This window comes from Sciurus vulgaris (genome assembly GCF_902686455.1).
Source record: "Sciurus vulgaris genome assembly, chromosome: 10".
Classification (NCBI taxonomy): domain Eukaryota; kingdom Metazoa; phylum Chordata; class Mammalia; order Rodentia; family Sciuridae; genus Sciurus; species Sciurus vulgaris.
The window spans coordinates 116,240,678-116,268,491 of record NC_136470.1 but is presented as its reverse complement, the minus strand read 5'-3'; the positions used below and the strand labels follow the sequence as shown (position 1 = coordinate 116,268,491).

At 36.7% G+C, this 27,814-nt stretch overlaps 1 protein-coding gene across 13 annotated transcripts in view; it reads right to left on the bottom strand.

Annotated features, from left to right (window-relative positions):
* Positions 1-27,814, bottom strand: part of DOCK3 (dedicator of cytokinesis 3) — a 726,815-nt gene that overhangs the window by 436,951 nt on the left and 262,050 nt on the right. For all 13 annotated transcript variants that reach the window (XR_013757339.1, XM_079101030.1, XM_079101031.1 and 10 more), the window contains exon 5: positions 8,741-8,837. Coding sequence is in view for 12 of the 13 variants with exons in the window: in XM_079101030.1 (XP_078957156.1) it covers positions 8,741-8,837 (97 nt within the window). In the remaining variant the exon portion in view is untranslated. The remainder of the gene's footprint in view (positions 1-8,740; positions 8,838-27,814) is intronic.

Here is a 27,814-nt window from a genome sequence, read left to right as displayed (position 1 = left end):
GTGTTTTCATATCCCTGGGGTAAATACTTTGGGTAGCTGCACATTTAACTGTGTAAGAATGCCTGTGTTCTAAAATGGTTGCACTATTTTACATTCTCATTAGCAATAAAGCAAAGTTCTACCTGCTCTACCTCTTTGTCTATACTTGATACTGTCTTTAATTTTAGCCATTCTCCTTGTAGTTTTAATTTGCATTTCCCTGATGATTACTAATACTGACTATATTTTCAATAACCATTCATTTCTATGTCTGTGACTGTTTATTCAAATCCATTGCCCTTCTTCATTGTCTTATTATTGAGTTTTAAAAGTTCTTCTTCTTGATGTGACTCCTTTGTCAGATATAAGTAACTTAAGTATTGTCTCCTACTCCAGGCTTAGTTTTTCTTTTCATTACACTACGTTCCAAAGACAGAGAGTTTTTCATTTCAATTAAGTTCTACTACATCACATTTTTCTTTTATGGTTTGTGTTTCTAACATCCTTGGAAAATTAGCCTGTCCCTAGGATGTTTAGATTTTTGTCAGGTTTTTATCATTAAATTTTATAGCTTTAGCTTGAACATTCAGTTCTAGTACAGGTAATGTGTTCATTTTTTTCCTTCATGTATAATATCCACTTATTCTTATTTATTTAATAGACTTCCCTTTTCCCCAAAAGTGCCTTGTCACCTTCTTGAAAAACTAATTAACTTTATCTGAATTGTTTCTATTCTATTCTACTAATGTATATTCCTATCCTTTTATAAATACTGCACTGACCTGGTAGGTACATATATACTTTATAGTAAACCTTGATATCACATACAAAGATATTCAACTTTGTTTTTCTGAAAGTATGTACTGAATATTTTAGTCACTTAAATATATTTTAGAATCCATTTACTAATTCCTACTCAAAAAATGTCTGCTAAAATTCTGATTCATATGAAGTTGACACAATATATCAGGTTTGGAGAGAAGTGTCATCTTAACAATATTTGAGTTTTCCATTCTGTTAACATGATATATCTCCATTTATGTTTTTAAATTTCTTTTTTATAGCCTTTAGTGAACAGGTATTTTGCCTTTATTTATTTATTTATTTTGATTCACTGTACACAAACAGGGTACAACTATTGTTTTTCTGGTTGTACATGAAGTAGAGTTGCACCATTTGTGTAATCATACACAAATGCTTCAGTTTCTTAGTATATCTTGCATGGAGGTGGTAAATGGAAGTTTAGGAGCTCAGAATAGGCTGTGATCATGCTTAAAATGAGGAATAAGAATAATTCTGGGTAATGAATTCCTTTTCTAGCTATGCTAATGACTGGCCTCAATTTTATTTTGGCAAAAGTAGAAAGATAACTTATGATTGTGATTTCTAATGCGCCTGCAGCTTCAAAATGTATTTGGAGCATAAATACCTATTTTAAATTACACAATCTAGTTTTGACAGGAATACATAATAATGTCACCATTTTCCCAACTGATGGTTCTCAGGTAATTTTTCTCATGTCAAAATAAAATTACTAGATAGGGAGATTATGGTTTTAACCACTTTAGAGGGAAAGGGTTTTTTTCTATCCTGACTCAAATGTGTATGTATGTATGTATTTTACATGTATCAGTGTACACACACACACACATACACACACACATGCACACACATATTTTCTTATCCAAACACCCATTATAGAAATGAAATCAATTTCATTATGTCTATTTATTTCTATATACAGAGAAGCTTCTTAAGTGATGGAATTACTATCACTCTAAATATTAATTACATTAGGAAATAGATGCCAATTTTATATATCTATATATATACACACATACACAGAGATATAATGCATATCAAAAACAGGATGATAAATTAATATTTATAGACTACTTGAATTACATACTATTTCATTTTTAACAACTCATTGAAGTAGGCTTATAATACCCACTCACAGTACAAGAAACTAAGATCTAATAGCCAGCCTAACATTGAAGATGGCAGCCTTGGATTCAAGGTCAGGTCTAAAGCTCTTTTCTTTTCCACAAAACCACATTAGAATTTAATAAATATGGCCAGATACAGAGGTGCATGCCTGTAATCCCAGTGGCTTGGGAGGTTAAGGCAGCAGGATCGCAAGTTCAAAGCCAGCCTTAGCAATTTAGCATGTCCCTAAGCAACTTAGTGAGACCCTGTCCCAAAATAAAAAAATAAAAAGGGTTAGGGATGTGGCTCAGTGGCTAAGCACCCCTGGGTTCAATCTATGGTACCTCCCAAAAAAAGAATTTAATAAATTCTTGATAATAATGTGATAAAAGCAAAACATAGCAAATTAAGTAGCATAATCCCCTACGCTCTTGTAGACACTACTTAAAGACAATATTGGTAATATTACTTCACATTATTGTTCATTGTGCTTATTTTATAAATAGAAGTGCCATTTTATTTTTCCTAATATTAATTAAACTAATAAATATTTACAAATAAAAATTTTGAAAATAGAAGAAAAGGAAATTATCTAATAGCTTAGCCCCTAAGGTAATTGCCATTACTATTTTGGTCATGTTCCTCATCTATTTCCAAACATGTTTTCAGAATATAGACAAGGTCATACTTTACATATGATTTGTACATACACCTCCACTTTATTATATAACATTTAAATTTTTAATGGCTTTTTACATGTAAACAATACTCATCTATGTCTTAAATAGACCATAATTGAAACATTTAGTAAATTTATTTTTGCTACTGAAAATCATGCTGCAATGGACATACTTATGAAATTAGTTCATCCCATCCGATATTTACCATTATTATCTTAAAATTCTCAGAATTAGAATCACTAGAATCTGAAAAATTTTAAGGTTTTTTCAATTTTACTAGTAAAACTTGATATCCAGCAGCCAAGAATGGAGGTATTCATCAACAGATTTTAATAGCAGAGGATAATTTCCATTTTATCCATTAATTAAAAGGAAAGTTATTATCTCATTGTTTTACTTCTCTTTTGAACGTTTGTTAAGACTGACCATTTCCCTACTCTAGCATTTGTGAATGGCTTATTTTTGCCTTTACTGATTATGTATCAGGGTCTTCAATGGTTTTCTTACTGCTTTTATGCATTCTTTACACAGAAAGAAATCCATCTTTATAGTCATATATGTAGAGACATATTTCTCATATTCTACCATTTATCATTTACTTTTCAAAGTCAGACAAATTAGACTTTAGAAGCTATTGCCTAGATTCATTCTGGTTCTTAAGCATAAGTACTTCTTGCTGATAGCCAGGTAATTAATTGTCTCTTAGTAAACCTAGATTTCCATAGTCCGGAATTAAGGAGAGAAAACAAAGGGAGAACTGTTGAGTTTTCTGCCTAATTTTAGCAATATAACAGATTCTTCAATTCCATTAGAAAGATAAATTTGAAAATGACTTCTGTTTATTTAGAACAATTCTTATAGTAACTCATTTAAACTGTACTTGCCAGGTAATTTCTGTATTCTGTCCAGCAAAATTTGAAAACCTGCTTAGTGTTATAACCCTTTACTGGAATTAAACACTAGAATGAATATATATTTTTGGATTTAGATGGCTACTGCATCTGACCTCCCAGATGCATAATAGAATGAAACCAATCATTTGACATTTCTCATATAGACAGTAGGCTAAAAATAATTAACAAGAAACACTGCTGTTCGTTAAAATGAAAAAAAATGGCAACAAAATTTTATTCACAAAATAGAAAAATATTTAGACTATATTAGCAATTTCAAATTTCTTTTAGCTGGGTATGATGGCACTCACCTGTAATCCCGATGACTCAGGAGGCTGAGGCAGGAGGATCACAAGTTTGAAGCTAGACTTGGCTGATCCTACCTCAAAATTTATAAAAAGGCTGGGGATAGAGCTCAGTGATAATATGTCCCTGGGTTTAATCCCCAATACCACAAACATACAAAAAAATTCTGTGAAAAAGTATAAAAATTTATTGTTTGTAACTACCTTCTTTTCAATAGTCTCCCACTTTCAAGGACCGCCCCCCCTCCAATCTGGAAAAACAAGTGTATCAGCCTGAATGTGCATCTAAAAATTTTTTCAAAGGTTAAATTTTCAAAACTATCATATCATATAGCAGCTCTAATTATCCACTTTTTTAATATATTACTTACTATTGTTATGGGCCAGGCTATACGGGCAAGGACCAAACAGACTCCATTTTACCCTGAGACTCCATGTCATATAAAAAATGCTTCTCCCATGGGAACACTTCGCCTCTGTACCCATCAACAGTTGCTTAGCATAGCATGTTTGGCAACACAAAGGGGCGATTCTTATATAATGAAAGACTGTTCTCCCTCTGCGCTCCATTTTTCTTGGGCAATGTACCCTAACATCTGTTTAAATGTTAGTAACTATTCTCTGATTGTTATAGCAACAGACACTTATGATTAATGTACTGACATGCTTTACTTATGGTACAAAAGGTGTACTCTAACTCTTGGAGGGGGTCAAAGGGTATAGACTTGCAGCCTGCCCCTCCATCCCACCACTGGTGAATACAGACCACCAGCTGGTGAATAAAGATGGTTCCGTCTCCTGCTTTAAGATTGACTGATTGATTTATTGTGATATCACCATAAAACTATAACAGAAGATATCATATTAGCACCATTTTAACTTTTATGCACAATTATCCTCACAAATGCATATCAAATTGTGAAAAAAAAAATTAAAGGAAAGCTTGGGTGAGTCTGATGATTATTAACAATACAATACATTTATTACTTTTCCATGTTTTACCTAAAATTCATTATTCCATATAAATAAAATACTCATATGCTGGTGAATTCCACGATTTTGCAAGCAGATTTTTAGTAAAAGAAGAAAGGTTCATTAGAGCTTTATATGGAAAAAAGATTCCTCATCATTGTGGTAGGCTTGTGGGAGATTTCTCATTATTCATTTCCCTCTTTTTCCATAGTAATAGAAACCATCATATTAGCTAGTGCATGGTCATCTGGAATAAAGACCAATTCTCAGTCTGTTCCATCTAGAGGTCACTTTGTGATTTCAGTTTTAACCAATATGCAACAAGCAGGGAATGTTTTCCACAACTTGTAAGAAGTATTCTTTAAAAAAAGGGAAAAAAAGGCACATTTCTATTTCTTTTTCTTTTTTCCATTGTACTAGCCAGACTATAGATAGGCTATCTAGTAATAGCCAGTTGGGATCCACCCAGCTGAAATACAATAATAAGGACAGTAGAGCAGGAGGACAAAATGAGCCCAAGTCCTCATTTTTAAATGTACTTTATTACTGGTATATATTAATTGCATAGTTAATTAGTTTCACTGTGACAATTTCCATACATGCATATGATGTATTTTGACCATATCTACCCTCCCTACTCTTCCTTTCCTAAAAGTTTCCTTTCTACTTTTATGTCATGGGTTTTGTTGTTATGGTTAAAGATTCCATATATGAAAGAAATATGATACTTGTTTTTCTGAGCTGGTTTACTTCATTTAACACAATGATCTTCAGTTTCATCCATTTTCCTGCAAATATCAATTTTGTTCTTCTTTATGCTAAATAATAATCCATTGTGTATATATTCCACATTTTCTTTATCCATTATACATTGATGAGTATCAAAGCTGATTTTATAACTAGGTTATTGTGAATAGTGACATGATAAACATGGGTATGCAGGTATCTCTACTGTATGCTGACTTTGCTTCCTTCATATATATACCTAGGAGTGGTGTAGCATGATCATATGGCAGTTCTGGTTTAGTTTTTTGAAAAACTCCCATACTGTTTTCCATTGTGGCTATATTTAGTTTACATTTCTATTAAGAGTATATAAGGGTTCCTTTTTCCTGAATATTTGCTAATTTTTATTTTTTTGATAATGGTCATTCTAACTGTGGTCATTATAGTTTTGATTTGTATTCTCCTGATCACTAATGATAATGAAAATTTGTCATATATTGTTGAATGTGTGTACTTCTTTTGAGAACTATCTGTTCAGCTCATTTGCCCATTTACTGATTAGATCACTTATTCTTTTGGTGTTATGTTTTGAGTTCTTTACATATTCTGGATATTAATCCTTTGTCAGATGAATGACTGGCACAGATTTTCTCCCATCTGTAGGTTATCTCTGCACTCTGTTGTTGACTGTTTCCTTTGCTGTAAAGAAGCATTTTAATTTGATATAATCCCATTAGTTAATTATTGTTATTAACTACTGAGCTACTGGAATCCCATTCAGGAAATGATTGCCTATACAAGTATCTGGAAGTGTTTTGCTTACATTTTCCTCTAGTAGTTTAAGTTTCAGGTCTTACATTGAGGTCTTTGATCTATTTTTAGTTGAACTTTGTATAGGGTAAGAGGGAGCTACTTTCAGTCCTTTACAGGTTGATGTTCAATTTTCCCAGCTCCATTTGTTGAAGAAGGTCTTTTCTCTTTTTTTGGCTCCCATATTGTAAATCAGATGAGCCTGAATCATTCATAACTGTAGACCTGCCATACCAAATTCAAACTGTGTATACTTGCTTAAAAAGAAAAGAAATGTCTACTATTTAAAGAGCCATTATTTTTATCCAGGGGAAAGAGTCACTTATAGATAATCTTTATCCTAACTAATATAATTTCCTACCTTAAGACAGTAACAAGCAGCTACTAAAATTAAATGTGAGATATATCAAAAGGATAATCCAAAAGATAAAATAGTGCCTTTATTAAAGCCCTGGAGTTTAATGAAACAGTTTTGGGTTCTTGATGTACACTCACTGCTTATATGACTTTGGATATATTCCTTATCCTAAATTTCAGTTTTTAATCTATAACCTAAAAAAGGATAATAATAATTGCAGTGACAATTAAAACAATATAATGTATATAAAATAAGATGAGTGGGCACGAAATAAGCATATGTTAGTTACATTCATGTGTTTCAGTTAGCAAAAGATTACATATATAATGGTGGCCCCATAACATTATATAATTTAGTGGCATCAGACATCTTAGTTTGTATAAGCACTTCTTGTGATATTTGCACAACAGTAAAATCATCTAAGTATTTCTCAGAATGTTTCCCCATAATTAAGCAACACATGACTGCAATAGTGGTACTATTATCATCAATATGAAATTAATAAATACCTTATCAATCTTACTGATTTTAATGAGTTATGTAAGAAGTATATGAACTATATTACTCTCCAACAAAGCTCTCTCTCCTATTAATCAGATCTGTTTAACCTGTTTTCTTGAAGGGCAAAGAAAAATTAAAGAGATTAACAGTACATCAATAAAATGAGTATAGCTCCTATTTCATATAGCTATTATGATTTAAGAATTACATGAGGCCAGGCATGGTGGCATTTGCCTGTAATCCCAGTTGCTCAGAAGGCTGAGACAGGGAATTGCAAGTTCAAAGCCAGCCTCACCAACAGCAAGGCACTAAGCAAGGCACTTGATGAGACCTTGTCTCTAAATAAAATACAAAATAGGGCTGGGATTGTGGTTCAGTGGTTGAGTGCCTCTGAGTTCAATTCACAGTACCTCACCCTGCAAAAATCTTATGAATTCAAGTTGTTAATTTTACTGATTAGACTTGACTTTACATAGAAAGTGCCAACATTTATATTTTAAATAGAACATCAGCATTGTAGCATTAATTTTTATTACTCTAAGCACATGGAAATATGGAAATCTTTTTCATATGCTTACTGGCTATCCATGTATCCTCTTTAATGAAATATCTATTCAAGTCATTTTCTCATTTTCTGACCAAACTGCTTTGTTATAATTCAGTTTAGAGAGTTCTTTATATGTTCTAGATATAAGTCTTTTGAGGGATATGTGACTTACAGATATTTTCTTCCAGTCTATAGTGTTAATTTTTTTCATCCTTTTAACAGGGCCATTCATGGAGCAAAAGATGTTAGCCTTTATAAAGTCCACTTTATCAAGTTGTTCTTTCATGGATTATGCTTTCAGTGTCCCTAACCTTTCTACCTTCTTTTCCCTAACATTTGGAGTTTTCTGGTAGGTAGTTTATCTAGATGTTATAATTAATGGAAAGACTAAATTGGAATATGTGTACTGCATCATGTCCAGAACCCAGACCTTAAGTGAAATGGTAAATGGCCATCTCATATAGAAGCCAAATACTGTTATTTATTTTTAGTGTAGGTATTATAATTACTTGTATATCTTATCATCTTCAACTCTCTTAGGTTCATAGAAGATTTTTTATAATAATTTGTCTTTATTTGGTTTCTTTGTTATTTTTAATAAATTCTTAGTCTACTAAAGTATTATATGTGGCATATACTCTAAGCTTAGTAGTTGTAAGAAACTACTATATACAATTTCCTGGTCCTTAGTCACTATTAGGATCACAAACAATGAAAGTTAAACACTCATGCTTTGTTTATCTGTTTTTATAAAAGCATGTAGGGATACAGCAATCTATAAGACAGCTAAGATTTCTGGTGCCATGGAAATCACATTCTAGTGACCAAAGTAGGGTAAGAGGGACCACAGGCATATAAACATGTTCACTTCACACTGGAAAAACCTAGTCTACTATGTTTCAGTTAATACTAGGAATATACATTTGAAAACCTGATAATATTCAAAATTTACAAAGAGCAGAATTGGATTAGGTTAGAATATTTCTTTAGTAGGTACAAAAGAATTTTAATGCTATAGTAAACTATAAACAACTACTTACAACATATAGTTGTTTCCACAGACTGGCCCATTCTTGAAGAGTTGCTGTAACCTCAGTCACAATGGAATCTTCGAGTGGAACCACAGTTTCATACTGCCTAGAATCATAGCCACAATATACAGAGACATTATTTTTGATAAAATCTTAGAATATGTCTGCTTCATTTTTTCAATATGTTTAATTGAAATTTGACATTCATGCAAATAGAAAAATATGTATATTTAATTGATTAAAGACCTTTTGCAGAGAAATTGTGCAGTGGTGTAAGTGGGCTGAATTAATGTAAAAACATTTGAATTTTACTATATAACTCCTAATTTTTCCATTTTCCTTTTTTCTGTGTTCTTTTTTAATTTGTTCTTTTTAGATATATATGAAAGTAGAGTGTATTTTGCCATATTATACATACTGGAGTATAACTTATTCTAATTAGGATCCCATTCTTATAGTTGTACATGGTAGAGAATATAAGACATGGTTTTTGTCATGAACTTTAAGCGTTAAAAACTTTTTATTCAATAAAAACCATAACACTGCCAAAGCTTTGCTTAGATTACTTCAAAAAATTATTTGTGCCCTTTAGATTTTTCCTTCATGCATAATGGCTTATACCACTGGCTTTTTAAAAATCTGGAAGGCAGGGAAGATAATGGATTCTTTTTAAAAAATTATATGAACACCCTTAAGTTGGTATTGTGTTTTCTTAAAAATAAGTGACAAGAAAGAATCCTACATCTGGTAGAGAAATTGTGACCAAGAAATAGAAAGGTGCTTGGATTCTCTCAAACCATCTCATAAGCAATATCCACTAAGATGCCAATCCCTGTGCTAATGATCGAGAATTTATTAGGAACAAAAAGGAAAGTGTTCCTTTCTTCAGAGAGCTGTTGGTCTAGATAAAGAATCAGAGTGATAAATAATAAGAAAATAGATATGGACAATGATAAATCTAAGAAGGAACTGAAAAGGTGACAATGGGAGATTTTATCTTGGGAACACAATTTAAGATGAAAAAGTATGTAAACTCCTCTCTGAAAAAGTATTAAGGGCCAAAACACTCAAAAAACAACTTGACAACAAAAAGTGTGTGGGAAGAAAATCAGGAATGGTGTCACTAGCAAAGGGAAAAAAATACACAAAAAAAAAACTGAATTGAGGGCAACTCTGTGCCCCCATTAGCACCTGGAATCAATGGGCTGGAGCTGAGTGGTAGCAGTTTCTCTTAATGAATCAAACACTTCACACTTTGTCAAACTCCCTATTGCTCCCTCTTACAACCTACCTGTCCACTTCACTCCTGACCTCTGAAACACTGGAGTTTGAAATCCTTGATGTAAATGCACTCTACCCGGTGAAGACTTAAATTTTGTTTGTTTGTTTTAGATGCTGAGGATTAAACCCAGGGCTTTACGCATGCTAGCATATCGACGCCTTTTTTGAGAGCAGATTGCTCACTGTCAGGCGTTTATCATCCGCCATTTGCCTCCTTCTCGCCTGTCCATCGCCTGCCTTACCCCTATCCATCACCCAACGCTCGAGGTTCACCTCCCGATTGTCCCACAGCTGCCAGCAGATTGACCACAGACCGCCAGTGGAGCACCAGCTGCCTGCTGCTGCCTGGAAGTTCACTGTTACATTACCTGCAGGATCCCTCAGCCCAACCGATCACTCCCTGCCTCTGGGGCCCTCACATCAACGGACTGCTCCCTGCCGCCAGGACCCCCAGACCAACTGACTGTGCCCTATCACCGGGAACACAGACCAACTGATTGCACCCAGCCTCCTGGATCCCACAACCATACCAAACACACCTGACCTCCAGGACCACTTCCGGACCAACTGCATCCTGTCTCCAGGACCTCCAGCTGACCACGTCCACCCCTGAGCTGCAGCTCCCCATTTGCCAACACATTTGGAAGCCAGAGCAGCCATCTTGGATAATCCTGGAAGCCGTAGCTCTGATCTTCAGGTGGGGCAAATCCCATCCTGAGACACCTGCTGGAGACTTGAGGCTCATTGTCAGGTACCTCTCATACATCAGGCTACTGAACACTGGGAGGTTTCATTAGTATATGACTATTATACAGTAGATTTTCTATTTTCTCCTTTTTTTAAAAAAAATTAAGTTTTTATTTCTTTACGTTTCTTGCTTTCTTTTCCTTCTGTTTACCTGTTCCCTCAGAGTCGCTTTCTCCCTTATTTACATGATGTTATTGTCCCCATAGGGGCTATTTGGTCTAGGATTACATAGTGTCTGATTTGGGTACTGCTAATATTGATCTCCCCTTAAAGAAAGGGTTTTAGACACCTATAGGGCCACTATAAGCCTATAGGGGGAAATCTGCAATACCCCAGATCTGCAGGCTCAAGGGGAAGATACATGAACAACATGAAAAAAACAAGGGAAGAAAATGATCCAAACAAATCTAGATCCTATAGTAATAGAATCCAATGACAGTATGTTAGAAGAAATGTCAGAAAAGGACTTCAGATTATACATGATTAAGATGATTCACAAAGCAAAGGATGAGATAAGAGAGCAAATGCAGGCAATGAATGATAATACCAATAAGCTGAAAGAGCACCTGCAGGAAGCAAAAGATCATTTCAACAAAGAGATAGAGATCCTCAAAAAAAAACAAATGGAAATCCTTGAAATGAAGGAGACAATAAACCAAATAAAAAACTCAATGGAAAGCATCACCAAAAGACTGGACCACTTGGAAGATACAACCTCAGACAATGAAGACAAAATATTGAATCTGGAAAATAAAGTCGCCCAAAAAGAGAAGATGGTAAGAAATCATGAACAGAATCTCCAAGAACTATGGGACATCATGAAAAGAACAAATTTGAGAATTATTGGGATTGCGGAAGGCACAGAGCTACAAACCAAAGGAATGAACAAACTATTCAATGAAATAATAGCAGAAAATTTCCCAAATCCGAAGAATGAAATGGAAAATCAAATACAAGAGGCTTACAGAACACCAAATGCACAAAATCACAACAGATCCACACCAAGGCACATTATAATGAAATGCCTAACATTCAAAATAAAGATTGGATTTTGAAGGCCGTGAGAGAAAAGCATCAGATTACATATAGGGGGAGACCAATATGGATAGCAGCAGACTTCTCAACCCACACTCTAAAAGCTAGAAGGGCCTGGAACAACACATTTCAAGCTCTGAAAGAACATGGTTGCCAACCAAGAATCCTATACCCAGAAAAACTAACCTTCAGATTTGAAGATGAAATAAAATCCTTCCATGATAAACGAAAGTTAAAAGAATTTACAAATAGAAAGCCTGAACTACAGAATGTTCTCAACAAAATATTCCATGAGGAGGAAATGAAAAACAATAATGGAAGTCAGCAAAGGGAGGAACTACCTTGGAGAAAAACCACTCAAAGGAGAAACCAAGCCAACTTAAAAACCAAAAATAAGCCAAATGACTGGGAATACAAATCATTTCTCAATAATAACCCTGAGCGTTAATGGCCTAAACTCATCAATTAAAAGACACAGACTAGCAGAATGGATTAAAAAGAAAGGTCCAACAATATGCTGCCTGCCAGAGACTCATCTCATAGAAAAAGACATCCACAGACTAAAGGTGAAAGGATGGGAAAAACCTACCACGCACATGGACCCAGTAAAAAAGTGGGGGTTTCCATCGTTATATCAGATAAAGTGGACTTCAAGCCAAAGTTAGTCAGAAGGGATAAAGAAGGACATTTCATACTGCTTAAGGGAGCCATAAATCAGGAAGACATAACGATAGTAAATATTTATGCCCCAAACAATGGTGCATCCCTGTACATCAAACAAATACTTCTCAATTTCAAGAATCACATAGACCACAACACAATAATTCTCGGCGACTTTAACGCACCACTATCACTGCTAGATAGATCTTCCAAACAAAATACAACCAAAGAAACTATAGAACTCAATAACACAATCAATAACCTAGACTTAATAGACATATATAGAATATTCCATCCATCAATGAGCGGATACACTTTCTTCTCAGCAGCACATGGAACCTTCTCGAAAATAGACCATATGTTATGCCACAAAGCACCCCTCAGGAAATGCAAAAAAATAGAGATACTGCCTTGTGTTCTATCAGATCATAATGGACTGAGAGTAGAAATCAATGACAAAGTAAAAAAAAGGAAATTACTCCAACACTTGGAGACAAATAATATGCTATTGAATGAAACATGGATAACAAAAAACATCAGGGAGGAGATTAAAAAATTCTTAGAGGTCAATGAGAATGATGATACAACATATCAAAATCTCTGGGACACTATGAAAGCGGTACTAAGAGGAAAATTCATTGCATGGAGCGCATTCCAGAAAAGAATGAAAAGTCAACAACTAAATGACCTAACATTACAGCTCAAAGCCCTAGAAAAAGAAGAACAGAACAACACCTAAAGTAGAACACAGGAAATAATTAAAATCAGAGCTAAAATCAATGAAATTGAAACAAAAGAAACTATTCAAAAAATTGACATAACAAAAAGTTGGTTCTTTGAGAAAGTAAACAAAATAGATAAACCCTTAGCCACACTAAAAGAGAAGGAGAGAGAAGACTCAAATTACTAAAATACATGATGCAAAAGGAAATATCACAACAGACACCACTGAGATACAAAACATAATGACAAGCTACTTTGAAAATCTGTATTCCAACAAAATAGAAACTACCAACGACACTGACAAATTTCTAGAGACATATGCTCCTCCCAAACTGAACCAGGAGGACATACATGATCTAAACAGATAAATATCAAGCAATGAAATAGAAGAAGCCATTAAAAACCTACCAAACAAGAAAAGCCCAGGACCAGACGGATTCTCAGCTGAGTTCTACAAGACCTTCAAAGAAGAACTCATTGCAATACTTCTCAAAGTATTCCAGGAAATAGAAAAGGAGGGTACCCTACCGAACTCATTCTATGAAGCTAATATCACCCTCATACCCAAACCAGGAAAAGACACATCAACGAAAGAAAATTTTAGACCAATATCCTTGATGAATGTAGATGCTAAGATCCTTAACAAAACACTGGCAAACCATATCCAAAAACATATTAAGAAAACTGGGCACTACGATCAAGTGGGGTTCATTCCTGGAATGCAAGGACGGTTTAACATCCGTAAATCAATAAACGTAATCCATCATGTCAATAGACTTAAGGATAAGAATCATATGGTTATTTCAATTGACGCAGAGAAAGCATTTGACAATATACAACACCCCTTCATGCTGAAAACACTAGAAAAAACAGGGATAGTAGGAACATACCTGAACATTGTAAAGGCTATTGATGCTAAGCCCATGGCCAACATCATTTTTAATGGAGAAAAACTGAAACCATTCCCTTTAAAAACGGGAACAAGACAGGGATGTCCTCTTTCACCACTTCTATTCAACACTGTCCTCGAAACTCTAGCCAGAGCAATTAGGCAGACTAAAGAAATTAAAGGGATCCGAATAGGAAACGAGGAACTTAAGCTGTCACTATTTGCGGATGACATGATTCTATATTTAGAGGATCCAAAAACCTCCTCCAGAAAACTTCTAGACCTCATCAATGAATTCAGCAAAATAGCAGGCTATAAAATCAATGCACATAAATCTACAGCATTTTTATATGCAAGCGATGAAACAGCTGAAAGGGAAATGAGGAAAACAACTCCATTTGCAATAGCCTCAAAAAAAATAAATAAAATAAAAAACTTGGGTATCAATCTAACCAAAGAAGTAAAAGATCTCTACAATGAAAACTACAAAACACTGAAGAAAGAAATTAAGGAAGACCTTAGAAGATGGAAAGATCTCCCATGTTCTTGGATAGGCAGAATTAATATTGTCAAAATGGCCATACTACCTAAAGTGCTATACAGATTCAATGCAATTCCAATTAAAATCCCAATGACGTACCTCACAGAAATAGAGCAAGCAATCATGAAATTCATCTGGAAGGATAAGAAACCCAGAATAGCTAAAGCAATCCTTAGCAGGAAGAATGAAACAGGGAGTATCACAATACCAGAACTTCAACTATACTACAAAGCAATAGTAACAAAAACAGCATGGTATTGGCACCAAAATAGACAGGTAGATCAATGGTACAGAATAGAGGACACGGACACAAACCCAAATAAATACAATTTTCTCATACTAGACAAAGGGGCCAAAAATATGCCTTGGAGAGAAGATAGCCTCTTCAACAAATGGTGCTGGGAAAACTGGAAATCCATATGCAACAGAATGAAACTAAACCCCTATCTCTCACCCTGCACAAAACTCAACTCACAATGGATCAAGGACCTTGAAATCAGACCAGAGACCCTGTATCTTATAGAAGAAAAGTAGGTCCAAATCTTCACCTTGTTGGCTTAGGATCAGACTTCCTTAACAGGACTCCCATAGCACAAGAAATAAAAGCAAGAATCAATAACTGAGATAGATTCAAACTAAATAGCTTTCTCTCAGCAAAGGAAACTATCAGCGAAGAGAGAGCCTACAGGGTGGGAGAATATCTTTGCCTCTCATACTTCAGATAGAGCACTGATTTCCAGAATATATAAAGAACTCAAAAAACTCTACACTAAGAATACAAATAATCCAATCAACAAATGGGCTAAGGAAATGAACAGACACTTCACAGAAGAAGATGTACAAGCAATTAAGAGATATATGAAAAAATGTTCAACATCTTTAGTAATAAGAGAAATGCAAATCAAAACTACACTAAGATTCCATCTCACCCCAATTAGAATGGCGATTAACAAGAACACAAGCAACAATAGGTGTTGGAGAGGATGTGGGGAAAATGGTACACTCATACATTGCTGGTGGGACTGCAAATTAGTGCAGCCACTCTGGAAAGCAGTGTGGAGATTCCTTAGAAAACTTGGAATGGACCTACCATTTGACCCAGCTATCCCGCTCCTCAGCCTATACCCAAAGGGCTTAAAATCAGCACACTACAGAGATACAGCCACATCAATGTTCATAGCTGCTCAATTCACAATAGCCAGACTATGGAACTAACCTAGATGCCCTTCAATTGATGAATGGATAAAGAACTGTGGTATATATATATATACAATGGAATATTACTCAGCTATAAAGAATAATAAAATTATGGCATTTGCAGGCAAATGGATGAAATTGGAGAATATCATGTTAAGTGAGATAAGCCAATCTCAAAAATCCAAAAGAGGAATGATCTCACTGATAAGCGGATGATGACATTTAATGGGGGGTGGGAGTGGGACAAGAATGGAGGAAGGAGGGACTGTATAGAGGGAAAAGAGAGATGGGAGGGGTGGGGGGGAAGGAAAAAAATAATGGAATGAATCAAACATCATTACTCTATGTAAATTTATGAATATGCAAATGGTATGCTGTTACTCCATGTACAAACAGAAACAATATGTATTCCATTTGTTTAAGATAAAAATAAATTTTAAAAAAACTGAACTGATATCACATATTCAAGATGAAGAATAGCATGGTATAGCTGGGATCTGCTCTCACAGGGACTTTTTGAACGAACAAAGATGTCTAATTTTAACATTATAACATGAATGAAAAATTACTGAAAGCAGGGGTTTAACTTGATAATATTTTATAACAACTATACCAATTTTGTGGAATATTAAAATATTTTCTGGGACTAAAGAGTTTATGTATGATATAATGAGGTTATTAGAATACACATTCTGATCTGTTAGCCAAATAGAACATTATCCACTCAGAAGGAGCACAAGAAAATATATTACACAAATTTACCATTAAGTATAATTTCTTCCTAAAGGAAGTTAGCTGACAAAGCACTGCTATGTTCAAAAATGACTCAGGCTTTTAGAAATGAGATGATGTACCCCATTTGTGTAAAATGAATCAAAATGCAGTGCGCAAAAAAATAAAAAAATAAATATTTAAAGAAAAATAATAATAAAAAATAAATATGGCATTGATTATAGGTTTTTCATGGATAATATTTATCTGGCTGAGGAAATGCCCTCTTATAGCTGAGAGTTTTTTCATTAGAAATGCTTGTTGAATTTTTGATTAAGAAAAAAAGACTCAGTGCATTATGTTGAGTACAAATGAATGTTTTTATTATGTTTTATGATTTTATTGTTTTGTATACTTCAGTTGATAAAAAATTACCTTCAAATAACACTGTAGCACTATTAATATCTATCAAATTTACAAGCTGACTAAAATAAAAACTTTTATCAAGGGCTTGTTGAGAGCAAAATGTTACAAAGATGACATAAGAAAGATGGCAAAATAGGTGTTTTCTACTGTCCTCTATCTACAGAAACTTTGATTTGACAACTACCCATGGATAAAAGTCCAAAGGAGAAGTTTCAGCACTTTGCTGGAGCAAAAAAATAAATCCAAGAACAGATATACAGAAAAGTGTAGAAATAAAGTTCTACTTCATCTGAATCACCCCTCCCTTAAGATGTCAGCTTAGTGCCAAGAGAAACTCTCTCAGTCCACAATTTCTCCCACAGTGAAAAGTGAAACACAGTTAAGTGAGCACCCATCTCCACTACCCATGTAAGCTACTAGCCAAGAGGCCCACTTCTTTCTCACTACACTCAGAATACTGAGGTGATTAATTTGTCTTAGTACTGGGGGGAGGTTGGGAGCAAAGAAAGTATGTGGACCCTACCAACACCACAGAATCTATCAGAAAGCCCACCAACAAGTTGCTTGTTTTGCACTACCTGTGAATCCCCTCCACAACTGGCTCAGTGGTACTTTAAATGTTACACAAGCCTTACCTACCTCTTCCAAGTCAGCTCCACAAGCATTGCGATACAGACAGGGAGTGCAAGTGTATTTTTTTTCTTTTGTGGATCTGGGGTTGAACCCAGGGTGCTCTTCCACTGAGCAACATACCTAGCCCTTTTTGAGACAGGGTCTTGCTGAGTTGCTGAGGCTGGCCTCAAACTTGTGATCCTCCTGTCTAAGCCTCCCAAGTAACTGAGATTATAGGTGTGTACCACCATGCCTAGTGAGTATAATTATCACACACAGACAGGCAGCATGACCCTGAAGATTTGAAAGAAGGCACACAAAATGAGCATTTTAGGATACTGTCCAAGAGAAAACCAATGGGAGACTTAAAAGACCTAGCAGGCTTTTGTGGAATCAAGAGAAGAAATACAATCTTAAGAATTCCTCTCTCAAGAGGAAACAAGAGGTATAGAGTAGCTGCATCCATAGAAAAGATCTGAGAGGGTCTCGTAGTTTCTACCCACACTGCTTGGTGAAGGTATTTCTTTCCTGAAGCCAGTCAGTTAAGACTGGTGGAGGTTACTCCATCTTCAAGTGGGAAAATAACAACATGGGACTGCAAAGAACATGAAAATTAAGAAAAAATGGTATATATAAAGGAGCAAAATAACATTCTAAACATTCTAGTAACCAAAACCAAATAGGTGGAGTTTTATGTATTTCATGCCAAATAATTCAAAATTATTGTGTTAAGAAAGCTCAGTGAGATGCAAGAAAAAGCAGGCAAATCAATGAAATCTGAACCATAACACATGAATAAAACAAGTTCAATAAAGAGAATTCATTTTAAAAGAATCAAAAATAGAGATGAAGTATACAATAACTAAAGTGAAAAAATGCAATAAAGTGCATCAATAGCAGACTTGATCAAGCATAAGAAAGAACCTGGGAACTTGAATATAAGTCATCTGTATATACCAAAGAAGAAATTTTAAAAAACGAAACGAAGACAGTCTTTGGGAGTTCTGAGATATCATAACAATAGAGCTAACGTTTGCATTATGGGAATTTTAAAAGGAAAACCAAAGGAGGGAGAAGGTTGTTAAAAAGAAATAATGGTTGAAAACTTCCCAAATCTGGGGAGAAATATGGAGATACAGGGACATGAAGCTCAAAATTATCCAGTTTCAAATTAATGGAGCGTTCCCACTCAGTGAAGTGTGTCAAGTGAAGTGAACTATAATCAAACTGTCAAAAAAATTAAAGACAGAATTTTCAAAGCAGCAAGAGAACAGAGGCTCTTCACATACAAGAGGCTCTTCACATACATGATCTTCATGAGTTTCCTAGAAGATCACTCAGCAAAAATCTTATTGATCAAGAAAGAGTGGGTTGATAAAGTCAAGGAACTAAAAGAAAAGCTACCTGTCAATCAAGAATACTTTGCCCAGAAAAGCTGAACAAAAGCTAAGGGAGTTATTACTAAATCTGCCTTGTAAGAAATGATAAAGGGAGTACTTAAAGATAAAATAAAAGGATGCTAATCAGCAACATGGAAACATATGAAAGTATAAAACTTTTTTTGTTAATTAAGAATATACTCTATTACTGTATTCAAACTCAGAAAACTAAGTTATAATGGTAGTATGTAAATCACTTATAGGAATTAAAATACAAAACAGTTGAAAATAATTGTAGCTACAATAATAATGGATATACAACAAAAAGATATCAATTTTAACATCAAAAATTAAGAGTGGGTGAAGAGAGTTTTTAACCTCATCAAAATTGTTATCAGTTTTAGTTTTATACAAACCTGAGGGTAACAACAAAGGAAAAACTTCTATAAGATACATAAACAGGTGAAGAAAAAGAAACCAAATCACACAACTACAGAAAATAATAAAGAGACAAATAACAAGAAAGGACATTGAAGTAATCAGGGAAATGCAAATCAAAACAATAATGAGATTTCATCTCACTCCACTCACAATGGCAGTCACCAAGAATACAAGTAATAAGAAGTGTGCGCAAGGATGTGGGGAAAAAGGAACACTCATACAATGCTGGTGTGAATACAAATTAATGCAATCACTCAGGAAAGCAGTATAAAGATTCCTCGAAAACACTAGAATGGAAGTAGAGAGGAAAGACGGTAGAGTAGAGAAAAGTTGCATTCCAATTTGTACCACAGGGTGAGACCAAACCACTGGGTGTTTGTTCAGCTTCTGAGCAAGATGGATGAAAGACGAATTTCACTAAAATTTAATACTGTACACTCAAAGTGGCTTAGGGACTCAGAAATTTGGATAAGATAAACAAAGAAACCCACTGCCACAGACATAGCAAGGGGGAGTAAAGCAAACCACATTTCAAGCTGTGCCATGGTGGTGACATGGTGCAGAAAAATCTGAGATCAAAAACAAAGCCTAAACTTATCTGACCCAAGAGATTGCACTGCAGGTGTGTCCTTAAAAACCACACCTTGATACTTATATAAGCACGCTTTGTATCTCAGCTGGTCTCCAAGGGCTGATGTGGGAGCCATCTTGGAGCACACCCCTACAGCATCTGTGGGACTTGGGAGATCAGAAACATACACAACCACAATATCCTAGCAGGCATCTATGCAGGGACCTAGGTGGTGATTTGCTGAACATGAGAGAAACAGAGTAGACTGTATCCAAAGGTATTCCAGTTAAAAGAGCAAAGGGGAGCCTTTCTGTCTGTTGAAGCTGATCAGGAGGCTGAGTGAACAGGGGATGAGTACACTCAGGGACTAATCCTTGGAAGGCTGTGTTCCTGGGAAGCAGTGAGTGCAGGATCAGCCCTCTCCTGCCCATGACTGAATTTCTTGGGAGGGACCTGAAAACCAAACCCATGGAAGTAATCAGCTAATGTCTAGCCCTAGGGGTGGGTCAACATATTCTGTCCAAGCAACACTCCACTCAACAAAGCCCAATTAAACCTGAGGCCCAACTACACTTCAGTGCCACCTGCTCAAACTCCCCTCCCAGAACACCGCAGAATCAGAACACTGGGGGTACACTAAACTGGTCTGAGGGATTAAAATACTATGTATCTTAACCCATCCTGCCTCATATTGGTAAGAAAATTGAGGCTTCTATCAAACAGCTTCAATCTTAGGCTACTCCAACTGTTAACTCAGAGAGAAACATAAAAACAGGAAGGGGTTAACATCTCCCAATCCTAGTTCCATAACTAGTACATAACTCAAGAAAAATTAGAGAGACTCTTAGACATAGAAAAAAAAATCACTCAACCAAATCAATAAATGGGCTAATGAAATGGGCAGACACTTCACAGAAGAAGATATACAGGTGATCAACAAATATATGAAAAAGTGCTCATCATCCCTAGTAATTAGAAAAACAACCCTAAGATTTCATCTAACTCCAAAAAGAATGGCGGTTATTAAGAACACAAGCAATAATAAGAGGTGGTGTGGAATACATTCCTGGTAGAACTGCAAATTGGTACAGCCACTCTGGAAAGCAGTACAGAGATTCCTCAGAAAACGTAGAATGGACCCACCATTTGAACCAGCTATCCCACTCCTCACTTTATACGCAAAGGAAGTAAAATCAGCATACTACAGTGATGCAGCCACACCAATGTTCACAGTAGCTCAATTCACAATAGCTAGATTGTGGAATCAACCTAGATGCCCTTCAACTGATGAACGGATAAAGAAACTGTGGTATGTATACACCATGAAATATTACTCAGCCATAAATAAGAATAAAATTACGGCATTTGCTAGTAAATGGATGAAGTTGTAAAATATCATGCTACGTGAAATAGGCCAAGCCCAAAAATCCAAAGGCTGAATGTTTTCTCTGATAAGTACATGACAATATACAACGATGGGGGGTGGCAGGGGGAAGAGAAGAATGAAGGAATTTTGGATGGTGTAGAGGAAAGCGGGGTGGGAGGGGTGGGAATGGAAAAACAGGAGAATGAAACAGACAATATTACTCTACATATGTATAATTACATGAATGGCGTGAATATAAATTGTGTACAACCACAGAAATGAAAAGTTGTTACCCACCCCCGCCAAAAAAAAGAAAAAGAAAAAAAAATCACCGAGTCAAATATTTAGAATACCTCAGTGGAGAAAATTCCTTTAGTCTTCACCAAGATTTATATATGTGTGTGTGTGTGTGTGTGTGTGTGTGTGTGTGTTTTCCTTTTTAAAAATTTAATCTAATCATAAATGACAGTAGAATGTATTTTGACACATCATACATAAATGAAGTACAACTTCTCATTCTGCTGAATGTGATGTGGAACTACACTATAGTGTCATGTAATCATGCATGCAAAAAGGTTAATAATGTCCAATTCATACATACTTTTAATTTAAATATACATTATTTTTCCCTTATTTCATCAGTGTGTGTGTTTGTGTGTGTGTGTCTGTGTGTGTGTGCCCGCACATGTGCATGCACAAGTATATAAATTCTGCCTGTCTCAATTGTTTCAGGGACATACATACATACACTTATTTGTCATTTCTTCCTCTCACATACAATGTTTTAAAATGAAATTATGTATTCTAGCATTATACTGTGAGGGTTTGGGTTCATTGGATTCTGTATCTTTACATGATTATTTTCATGTGTTTACATATCATTTCTCTTTCTAACTTATCTTCTTTTGGGAACGCCAAAATATTATTGTTCTCCCTCTCATCTCCCAATGCTGGGCTACTTCTATTTTTCACCTCCCTCTATTAAAACCTCACCTGCTACATATTTTCTGCATTCTCTAAAATTGTACTCTTTTACAACTGCCAAACAAATTTCCTTTTCCCCTAATTAACAGAATTTTTAACATCATTCAGAACTAATTAGTTTATATAACACCTGCCCTCACCATTAATGCTAGTACAGTCATTACCACTGTGGACCATATAGCTGACATCTGCTATTTGCTTTTAAAGTCAGAGCTGGTTCATGATTTCTGTTCTCACTACTGACAACTGCTGAACCCACCATTCCTATTTATTGGTGGCAATTAATGTTGAGGACATTAACACAGCTCACTGCTTGTTGTTTGCAACAACTGTTATTGCTATTTATTTTGCTCCCATTCTGTGAGATACTGGGAACATGCGGGGACACTAAGTTCACAGGTTTAAACATTCTGCTAGAGAAATAAAGATCCCTCCACATTACTCCAACTCAAAGAAGAGAGGAGACAAAAAGCCCCAAACCATCAACAAGGACTCAAGGAAGAATAACCAGAGAGAAAACTCGGGTTCCACCAGTGGGCACCTACCCATACATCAGAGAGAAGTTCCAAAACAAGTAAGGTAACTGCACACAAAAGGACACGCACAAACAAGGGAGGTAGAGGAATCCACTTCAATTGATGTGCAAGAACAAGACCTCTGAAAACATGAGAAAACAGGCAACTCTCCCCCTGACTTCATAACCCCCCAACAAAGTATTCCTACTGATAGTGAGGTGGACAAAAACCCAGAGAGAGATTATTTAAAAAAAAAAAAAAAAACTGATTATAAGAAAGCTCAGTGAACTAAAAGAAGCTCTAAGGAAGGAATTGAGAGCAATTACAGATGAAAGATCACTTTAATGAAGAAGCAGATATAGTGAAAAGAAACCAAGCTGTACTCCTAGCAGCACTCGAAATGAAAGACACAATCAAATTAAATATGAAGGCATCACTAACATAAAGGCATCACTATCAGATTAGACTGCATAGAAAACCTCAGCTCTTGAAGACAGAACTTGAGGCAGTGAAGACAGGCCATGTGATTGTGAGTACACAGAAAGCAGTGAAGGGGAAGAAATTATAGAACATGATCAGAAAAACGCAAGAACTCTGGGACAACTCCAAAGGACCAAACCTGAGAATCACTGGGATAGACGAGAACATGGCATGAAGAACATTTCAATGAGATAGTTACAGAAAACTTCTCCCACATCAGCAACAAGATAGACATCTGCACACAGGAGGCTTACAGGGCTCCAGATAGACCCAGCCAAATAAGAAGTTCACTGAAACCTATCATAATCAAAATGCCTAACACAGAAAACAGGAAAAGAATATGAAAAGCTTCAAGAGAGAAACATCAGGTTACATTTAGAGGCAAACCAGTGAGGTTCACTTCTGATTTCTTAGCTCAGACCCTAAAAAAAAAAGGAGGGCCTAGAATGAGATGTTTCAAACCCTAAGAGAAAACAACTGTCAGCCAAGGTTACTACACCCAGCAAAACTCAGTTTCAAATTTGAGGGGGAGATAAAAACATTCTACAACAAGAATAAACAAAAAGAATTCATGAGCACCAACTTGCCACTACAAAGAATAACCAAAGATAAATTTCACATAGGGGAACTAAACACAATGCTCAAGGTCCACAAAAAAGGAAGTTCAACGGAAGAACAATCCACTAATTGAGTTTCAACACAAGATGAAATATAGCAAAAAAAAGAAAAAAAAAAAAAAGGCAGGAAACCACAAACACAACCCCATATATCAACTCTGAATGTTAATGGTCTCAACTCCCCAGTTAAAAGATACAGATTAGCGGAATCGATCAAAAAAACAAGATCCAACTATGTGCTGTGTACAGAAGACTCATCTTACAGGCAAAGATCCCACAGGCTGAAAGTAAAAGGATGGCAAAAAATATCCCAGGCATATGACTGAATAAATAAAGCAGGCATAGCTATTCTCATATCTGACAAAGCAGATTTCAAGCAAAAATGAATCAGAAGAGACAAAGAAGGCCATTACATCCTAGTAGAGGGAACAGTCCAACCAGAAGATACTTATGCTCCAAATGACAATGCACCCAATTACATGGAAAAAAAAAACTCCATGAGCAATAATTCTGGGGGACTTTAGTACACCCTCATCACCAATAGACAAGTCATCAAAACAAAAAGTCAACAAAGATATCTCCAACATAAACAACACTATAAATCAAATGGACCCAATGAACATCTACAGAATATTCCAACCTAAACCAATTGAATTTATCTTCTTCCAGCTGCATATGGAACTTTTTCCAAAATAGATCATATTTTAGGCCACAAAGCAAATCTTAGCAAATATAAAAAACTGATACCTATCAGATCATAACAGAATGAAGTTAGAAATCAACAGCAAGAAAAATAATAGGATCCACATAAACACATGGAGATGAAACAATACTCTCTTAAGTGAAGAATGTATCAAAGAAGAAATGAGAATAGAAATCAAGAAATTTTTAGAAAAAAATGAGAACAAAGACACAAATATCAAAATCTCTGGGAGAGTATGAAAGCAGTTCTGAGAGGAAGAGATAAAGTGCTGAGTGCCTACATTAAAAAGTTAGACCAAAACATTTTTTTAAAAATTAGACAGACCTCAGATAAATAAGATTATGCTTCACCTCAACACCTTAAAAAAGAACAACCTAATTCCCAAGCCAGTAGAAGATAGGAAATAATTAAGATTAGTGTCAAAATCAATGAAATTGAAAACATAATAAAGAGTTGGTTCTTTGAAAAGAAATAAAATTGACAAACCCTTAGCCAAACCAACCAAAAGAAATGGTGAGAAGCAGCAAATCAACATGATCAGAGATGAAAAAAGAGGTATCCCCACAGACCTATCAGAAATCCAAAGGATTGTGAGAACCTATTTTGAAAATTTATACTCCAATTAACTGGAAACTCTGGAAGATATGGACAAATTTCTAGATACATATGATCTGTCCAACTGAACCCAAAGGCATAGAAAACCTAAACAGACCCCTATCAAGTAATGAAACTGAAGCAGCAATAAAAACTTGCGCAGGAACTGATTGATTCTCTGCTGAGTTCTACCAGACCTTTACAGAACAATTAATAGCAGTCTTCCTCAAATTATTCCACAAAAAATAAAAGGGAAAAAACACTCCCAAATACTTTTTATGAAAATAGTATAAACACTGATAGCAAATCAGACAAGGACGCATCAAGGAAGGAGAACCATAGACCAATATCCCGATGAACATAGATGCAAAAATCCTTAATAAAATATCAGCAAAACTCATCCAAAAACACATTAAAGAGATATTACACCATGATCAAGTGGGTTTCATTCCAGGGATGTGAGACTGGTTCAACATATGCAAATCAATAAATGTAATTCATCACTTAAATAGAATTAAGGATAAAAATCACATGATCGAGGAGGCCGCTCGGCACAGCGCTGGGACTCGGGGCAACCACTGGGGCTCCGGCGGCTGCCCAGGGGAAGAGTGGCGAGGAGAGCTGTGTGGACTCAGGACACCGGGGCCTGCCCTGAGGAGGAGGAGGAGGAGCGTGGCCACTTGGATTCGGAGTGACTGCACCAGAGCTACAGGCGGTTGCCAGAGGAGAAGCTGCGCGGCGAGCTGTTTGGACTCAGAACGACGCTTCTGAACACCGGGGCCTGCCCTGAGGACGAGGAGGAGGAAGGGGAGCGCGGCCGCTTGGATTCGGGGTGACTACACCAGAGCTACAGGCGGTTGCCAGAGAAGGGGCTGCATGGCGAGCTGTTTGGACTCAGACCGCTTCTGAACACCGGGGCCTTCCCAGAGGAGTAGGAAGAGGAGGAGGAGGAGCGCGGCGGGTCCTTTGGACTCGCAGTGACTGCATTAGCGCTCCAGGCAGCTGCTCAGAGGAGAAGGCGAGTGGTGAGTTGTTTGGACTTAAAGTGACAGCTCCTGAACACAGGGGGGCTGCCAGGAGGAGAAGCGTGGTGGGACGCTTGGTCTTGAGTGGCCGCACCAGAGCTCCGGGCGGTTGCCCAGAGGACCTGTGCTGCGGGTCACGTGGACTCAGAGCCACTCAGAGCGACCGCTCCTGAACTCCCCGGGGGTTATCTGGAGAAGGAGGAGGAACGGGGAGGGTCACGTTGACTCGGAGTGACTGACCCAGGGCTACGGGTGGTTGGTGGAGGTGGAGGCACGCAGTGAGTTTCTTGGACTCCTAGTGACCGCACTGGAATACTGGGCAGCTGTCTGGAGGAAGAGGCGTGTGGCGGGTCTCTGGGATTCAGAGCGATTGTACAGGGCCCCAGGTGGCTGTTCAGAGGAGGGGCCGCATAGCCAGGATATTAGGCGCAAAGCAGGGTCCCAGGATCTAGGAGGCTTCTTGGTGGAAGAGCCGCACAGAGACAGGCTTAGGGCGGAGCGAAGGTTCCAGGCCTGCGGGCAGATTCTCTGAGGAAGGGCAGCCTAAGGAGAGTCATCTGCAAAGGGTGAGGCTCCCAGGCCCAGGAGGTAGGGCCGGGCCCCTGGGAACTTTGCAGAGGAAGGCAGCCCAGCCCAGGCAGTAGCTGTAAATTGAGGGGAACCTCTAGGAGGGAACTGACCAGCGAGACCTCCCCACCGGGTGAGTCTTCCCTTCTGGGTGAGGTTTCCCCACAAGGACGGTAAAACCAGAGACTCAGGCCCAAACAGGCCTTGCCTCAGACCACAGCCTAGGTCCCCTTTGGATGACCATTGGTCAACAAGTGGAGGCACCTCTGCCCACTAGCAGGGATTATACCCCACCTGAAGGACACCACTCCTAGAGAGGCAGCTTCCTTGTGGAGCACCGCATTATCAACTTCCTCCAAGACTTCAGCCTACTGAAGGCTAAGGGGGGATATATATACAGAAATCTTCAGGGACATTGTAAGTCAATAGAGGAAATCTGCAATATCTCAGCGGTCCTCTGATACCTGAACAATATGAGAAAACAAGGAAAGAAAATGCTGCAGACAAATCTAGATGTTACATCAATAAAACCCAGTGACAGCATGGCAGAAGAAATGACAGAAAAGGAGTTCAGAATGTACATAATTAAAATGATCAGAGAAGCAAACGATGAGATGAAAGAGCAAATGCACACACTGAATGATGAGATGAAAGAGCAAATGCAAGCATTGATTGATCGCACCAATCGACAGTTAAAAGAGCAAATACAGGAAGCAAAAGATCATTTCAATAAAGAGTTAGAGATATTGAAAAAAAACCAAACAGAAATCCTTGACATGAAGGAAACAATAAACCAAATTAAGAACTCCATAGAAAGCATATCCAATACGATAGAACACCTGGAAGACAGAACCTCAGACATTGAAGACAAAATATTTAACCTTGAAAACAAAGTTGAACAAACAGAGAAGATGGTAAGAAATCATGAACAGAATCTACAAGAACTATGGGATATCATGAAAAGGCCAAATTTAAGAATTATTGGGATTGAGGAAGGCCTAGAGAAACAAGCCAAAGGA